Source organism: Arachis stenosperma, chromosome 2, assembly GCF_014773155.1.
Source record: "Arachis stenosperma cultivar V10309 chromosome 2, arast.V10309.gnm1.PFL2, whole genome shotgun sequence".
NCBI classification, from domain to species: Eukaryota; Viridiplantae; Streptophyta; class Magnoliopsida; order Fabales; family Fabaceae; genus Arachis; species Arachis stenosperma.
Genome location: NC_080378.1, coordinates 33,477,839 through 33,484,808, shown reverse-complemented (window position 1 = coordinate 33,484,808; position 6,970 = coordinate 33,477,839). Strand labels below are relative to the sequence as shown.

At 37.1% G+C, this 6,970-nt stretch overlaps 1 protein-coding gene across 1 annotated transcript; it reads left to right on the top strand.

Annotated features, from left to right (window-relative positions):
• The first annotated feature begins 3,381 nt into the window (after nt 1–3,381).
• LOC130962782 (uncharacterized) lies at nt 3,382–4,580 on the top strand. The gene is made up of 3 exons (XM_057888949.1): nt 3,382–3,837; nt 4,047–4,270; nt 4,403–4,580. Exons 1-3 carry the CDS (start codon nt 3,382–3,384, stop codon nt 4,578–4,580), a joined length of 858 nt encoding a protein of 285 aa, XP_057744932.1.
• Nucleotides 4,581–6,970: the final 2,390 nt, after the last annotated feature.

The window sequence follows — 6,970 nt, the reverse complement described above, 5'->3', positions numbered from 1 at the left end:
TTAGCCTTGGACAAACTAATCATCATCATGATAATTCCTCTGTTTGAGGGGATAAGGATTACTCCCCTACCTTAAGGAATAACCCATGTGTGCTCCTCCATAGAAATCATAGTCAGGGGCTTGTGATGCATGCAATTGTTCTACTTGTGCTGTGAGTAAGGAAACTTGTTGAAGCATGTGCTTGTTGAGTGGAAAAATTGTGTTCATGAGATTTATTACTTTCTTATACACAAACATCAAACTTGATTAAAAGCACCTTGAGGAAAAAAGAAAACAAAAAAAGAGAGAAAGAAGAAAAATAGAGAAGAAGAAAAAAAATTTCAACGAGAAGAAAGATAAAATAAAATAAAATAAAATAAAATAAAGGATCTAATTTAGTAATTCAACCCAACATATGATGTCAATCTCAATTAATCCCCGACAATGACGCCAAAAACTTAACGAGCGAAAAGTGAAGCTCACGGATACTGGCAAATGCATCGGATCATTCAAGTAATACCACGCTGAGTTTATATCATTCCCATGTGAATTAAAGGATTGAGAATGCAAATATCAAATTAAATTACTTATTAGATCAATAGAACCTGGATTGAGGAATGCTAAAAAGCCCTAAAATGCTTGAATGTTGGAGTCTTGAAGGTTGAATGCTCGGGAGACAGTAATTGTTGAATTAATGTGAATGTCTAGAATTTTGGAGATGTTCATGTTCTCAGGAGAATCAAACTTTGTTAACCTAATTCTAAAGCTTGCAAATCTCTGTCATGACGAATCTAAAGTAACCGATTTCTGATGTCTCATCTCCTCAGTTTCTCTTTAATTAACCAACCACCAATGTCTTGGTTGATTGATTAATAAAAAAAGTTTAGTTCAAAAATACGATTCAGTTCCTCAATGAGAGAACACAATTTTCAAGAATTGTCCTAATCTGAATTATATGTCACGTATTCAAAACTAGCGTAATAAAAAGTCATGTATTGTGTCGCACTCTTAGAAAACCATTATATCTAGTTGATTTAAAAGGTCATGTGAAAGAATTTTTAAGCACGATTTAAAAATCAGTTATGTCGAATCAGTAAACAAATCCAAGACAGAATTAGTACACATGTCGATGCTACTAATCCTTTAGTGATGAAGAACGAAATAATCAATCATAAATAGATTAATGCAAAGCTTTAAAACAAAAGAAAACTTAGATTAACAAACCATTGAAACATAAACAGAGCTTCTAACCCTTTGACAAGATGATTAGTGACTCATGAAGGAATTGAAAAACAAAAAAAAAAGAAGAAGAAGAGGGTGTGGAATTGGATCTGAAGACCCCCTCCCCATGGCCTGCCTCCTCTCTATGAACAACTTCACTTATTTCAATCCTAGTATTTCCTATAGTTCAAATTCAAAACTAAATCTTATCTTAATCATAATAATTAAGATAGCTCTTAATTCAAATAACAGAATCAAAATAGAATTAAATTGAATTCAAATTTAATCAAAATAGAATCTTTTATAATCTTCTAATTATTGTTGTCAAACTCGTGAGTTAACTCGTAAATTCGTACGAGTTTACGAGTTTAGGTAGTGGAATCAAGTTAACTTGAACACAGACTCGTTTCTGGGTAGACTCGGGTAGACTCGGACAGAATCGCTCAAACTCGCGAGTTTGAGAGCGAGTCAGCGAGTTTGAATTGGGTTCCCATTTTCGCCAAAATGGCGTCGTTTTGGGACAAAAAAAAAGAAAAGAGCAACTACAGCTAACCACTAACCCAGTAACCCTAAATCGAAACGGCGCACACTCAGACTTTAAGGTCCAAGCCCTCACTCTCTTCTCCAACGTTCGCCGAATCGCCACCATCCACCATTGTCTGCGCCGCCACGCCAGAGGACGGACGGATCCTTCGCTTGTCGCCTCCCCCAACCAGTTTTCCTGGTGGAGTCGTCGTACATCGCTGACATCGCCCAGCAGCCCATCACCTCCCATCGTTCATGTCCTCACTTCTTTGGTTAAGCTGAAGGCTGAACTGGTGAAGGTTCCTCGTGCTACATCGCCGACACCAACCCACCACCCACGTCGGAGAACTTGACGATTCACAGCACGCTGTTCATCGCCGCTGTTCTGCATTCGTTGGCCGTCGCCCCTGTTCTGCGATCTACTTCCACTTCGTTCATCCCCCTTCTGCTTTACTACGTTTGTCTCCCCTGTTCGTCTCCCCTGTTTTGCACTGTCGATCTGCTTCAATTTTGCCCCTGTTCTCCAAGGTACTTTTTTTAAACAAATTTAAATATTAACAATTTTGGTATGAATTCTGCAATTTTGGTTCTGAGCTTCTGATATTAAACTTCTTATTTTAGTTTAGTTTAAATCATACACAGAATTGGTTAATGAGATTTGATATGATGGAAAAAAAAAATTAAACTGATGTTGCTTCATGCTTTAATAAGTTAGTAATGTATCAAAAAAACTAAAATGTGTGGTTTACTGGTTGTCTGGTTTAATTGTTTTTTTTTCTAAACTATTGATATTTGGTTCTGGACTTGTTAATTGTTAGACATTAATGTTAAATTGTTAGTTACTTAGTTAGTGGTTTTTTTGTTAATGAATCTGAATATCTGACTGAAACTCTGAAATGTTAGTGTTAGTTTAGTTAGTGTTAGTTATGAATAATTCAACTTTGATAGTGGATCACTTGGCAATTGAAATATGAAATCTGAATTTGTTATTTATCAACTGAATCTGAAATTTGAATTTAGTTAGTGGGTAATCTGAATCTGAATTTGTTTTTTGGGTTGTTGATTTTTAGGGATAAAAATACAAAATATCTGAGAATGTTGGTTCAGGGACAGGGTCTTTGCTTCCTAGTATTCCTAGACCTACACCTGCTGTTTCTAGGAGAAAAAATGCTACTGGAAATAGAACTGATATAGGATGGAAACATGGGATTGATGTTCATGGCAATGGTAAAAAAGTGAGGTGTAATTATTGCTCAAAGACTATAAGTAGAGAGATTTATAGATTCAAGCATCATCTTGCCGGTACTAAAGAGGATTCAGAGTCTTGTGCTTCAGTACCTGAAGAAGTTAAGGCTGTGATGTTGAAAGTCTGTCTGGAGACTAAAGAAGCATCATTGAAGAAGAGAAGATTCGGTGATGATGAGGATTATCCTGAACAAACAGAAAAGGAGAAGGACAATTCTCAACAAAAGGGGAAAGATATTCGCAACATTGTCACAAAAGAAAAAGGGGCTCAAGTTCAATCAACAATAAATCAAATGATCGATAAAGAAGGAACTAAAGGAACAATGTGATCAACAATGTGCTATATTTTTCTATACAAGTTCTATTCCTTTCAATGTTATTAAGAATCCTGAGTTTTTAAAGTTTTGTGAGATGGTTGGGAGATATAGAATTGGCTACAAACCCCCTTCATACCATGAGTTAAGAGAAACCCAATTAAAGAAAGCAGTGACCAATGTTGATGAAATGCTTACCGAGTTTAAGGTAGAGTGGAAGAGAGCTGGTTGTTCAATCATGTCGGATGGATGGACTGATAAAAAAAGCCGTAGTATTAGTAATTTCTTGGTGAACAGCCCTAAAGGAACATTTTTCCTTTATTCATTGGACACTTCTGACATATCAAAAACAACAGATAAAGTTGTCAAAATACTAGAAGATGCTGTAGAATTTGTTGGCGAAGAGAATGTAGTCCAAATTGTTACAGATAATGCTGCTAATTATAAGGCTGCTGGAGAAAAATTGATGGAGACTAGAAAAAAATTGTACTGGACACCATGTGCTGCACACTGCATTGATTTGATATTGGAGGATTTTGAAAAGAAGTTAAAGGTGCATGAAACAACCATAAAAAAGGGAAGAAAAATCACTACTTTATCTACTCCCGGAGTATGCTCATTAGCATGTTGAGGAATTTTACAAAGGGAAAGGACTTGGTTCGGCTAGGTGCCACAAGATTCACCACTGCCTATTTGACTCTCACTTGTCTCCATGATAATAAAGGACTGTTGATGACTATGTTTACTTCTGATGCTTGGAAGACAACTAAGGTTACATCAACGCCTAAAGGAATAAGAGTCCAAAACATGGCCTTGGATAGTAGGCTATGGAAGAATATTGTCATATGCCTCAAGGATGCTGCTCCTCTCATTACAGTCCTTCGCTTGGTAGATTCAGATGAAAAATTAGCCATGGGTTTCATCTTTGAAGGCATGAGAAAAGCCAAAGAAATAATCAAGACTAACTTCGGTTGTGTTAAAAAGAGGTAATCGTGAGTCTTGACTAATTGAAAGCTTTAATATTTGATTATTAATGTATCATGTTACCATTTTTTCTTATTATATTCAATTATTTATTTAATTTTCTTATTTTTATTCATTTGCATTGTTATTTTTAGTTATGAACTTATATGGAAAATTATTGATGGAAGGTGGGAAAGCCAACTGCATAGACCATTGCATGCTGCTGCGTATTATCTTAATCCTCATTATCACTATGAACCTAATTTCATGGTTGATGATGCTGACATTAAGATTGATCTATATAGTTGTTTGAAAAAACTAGTTCCTAACTAGGAAGAAAGGAAAAAGATTGGTCTACAGCTTCCTGACTTTCATTATGCTAGAGGCCTCTTTGGTAATGAAACTGCAAAGAGTAGTAGGAAGACCATTGGTACACGAAATCATGAGTTCACACTTCTCTCACGACTCTGCGCAGCTGACCAGCAAGTGCACTGGGTCGTCCAAGTAATACCTTACGTGAGTAAGGGTCGATCCCACGGAGATTATCGGCTTGAAGCAAGCTTTGGTCATCTTATAAATCTCAGTCAGGCGGATTCAAATGGTTATGGGATAATTAAAAGAACGAAATAGATCATAAAATAGGATAGAAACACTTATGCAATTCATTGATGAGAATTTCAGATAAGCGTATGAAGATGCTTTGTTCCCTCTGAGCCTCTGCTTTCCTATTGTCTTCATCCAATCATTCATACTCATTTCCATGGCAAGCTGTATGCAGGTGGATCACCGTTGTCAATGGCTACCATCCATCCTCTCAGTGAAAATGGTCCTCTACGGTTTCCCATCAGTTGTCGGTTCTCGATCGTGTCGAAATAAGATCCATTGATCCTTTTGCGCACTGTCACTGCGCCCCACAGTCGCGAGTTTGAAGCGCGTCACAGTCATCCCATCCCAGATCCTACTTGGAATACCACAGATAAGGTTTAGACTTTCCGGATCTCAAGAATGCTGCCAATTGATTCTAGCTTATACCACGAAGACTCTGATCTCACGGAATGGGAGGCTCTATTGTCAGGAGAGGCAACCATGCATCGTGAATCAGGAGGCCATGAGATACACACTCAAGCTATAGCATGTAGAACGGAAGTGGTTGTCAGGCACGCGTTCATAAGGGAGAATGATGATGAGTGTCACGGATCATCACATTCATCAGGTTGAAGTGCGAGTGAATATCTTAGAATAAGAATAAGCTTGAGTTGAATAGAAGAACAGTAGTAATTGCATTAATTCATGAGGAACAGCAGAGCTCCACACCTTAATCTATAAGGTGTAGAAACTCCACCATTAAAAATACATAAGAACAAGGTCTAGACATGGCCGAATGGCCATGCCTCCCAAATAACATGAACAATCGAAAAAAAGTTCAAAGACCTGATCCCAAGATCAAAGATGATCAAAAGATGAAAATACAATAGTAAAAGGTCATATTTATAGTGAACTAGTAACCTAGGGTTTACAGAAATAAGTAAATGATGCAGAAATCCACTTCCGGGATCCACTTGGTGTGTGCTTGGACTGAGCATTGAAACTTTCACGTGCATAGACTTCTCTTGGAGTTAAACGCCAGCGCTGGTACTAGTTTAGGCGTTTAACTCCAATTTTGGCAAAATTTTTATGCTGACTTAGAACGTCAGTTTGGGCTATCAAATCTCGGGAAAAGTATAAACTATTATATATTGCTGGAAAACCCAAGATGTCTAATTTCTAACTCAATTGAGAGCGCGCCAATTGGGCTTTTGTAGCTCCAGAAAATCCATTTCGAGTGCAGGAAGGTCAGAATCCAACAGCATCTGCAGTCCTTTTTCAGCCTCTGAATCAGATTTTTGCTCAGGTCCCTCAATTTCAGCCAGAAAATACCTGAAATCACAGAAAAATACACAAACTCATAGTAAATTCCAGAAATATGATTTTTACATAAAAACTAATAATTATATACTAAAAAATAACTAAATCATACTAAAAACTACCTAAAAACAATGCCAAAAAGTGTAAATTATCCGCTCATCACAACACCAAACTTAAATTGTTACTTGTCCTGAAGCAACTGAAAACAAAATAGAATAAAAAGAAGAGAATATACAATGAATCTCGCAATATCAATGAAATTTAGTCCTAATTAGATGAGCGGGGCTAGTAGCTTTTTGCTTCTGAACAGTTTTGGCATCTCACTTTATCCTTTGAAATTCAGAATGATTGGCATCTATAGGAACTCAGAATTTCAATAGCGTTATTGATTCTCCTAGTTCAGTATGTTGATTCTTGAACACAGCTACTTTATGAGTCTTGGCCGTGACCCTAAGCACTTTGTTTTCCAGTATTACCACCGGATACATAAATGCCACAGACACACAACTAGGTGAACCTTTTCAGATTGTGACTCAGCTTTGCTAAAGTCCCCAGTTAGAGGTGTCCAGAGTTCTTAAGCACACTCTTTTGCTTTGGACTACGACTTTAACCACTCAGTCTCAAGCTTTTCACTTGGACCTTCATGACACAAGCACATGGTTAGAGACAGCTTGATTTAGCCGCTTAGGCCATGATTTAATTCCTTTGGGCCCTCCTATCCATTAATGCTTAAAGCCTTGGATCCTTTTTACCCTTGCCTTTTGGTTTAAAGGGCTATTGGCTTTTTCTGCTTGCTTTTTCTTTTTCTTTCTTTTTCT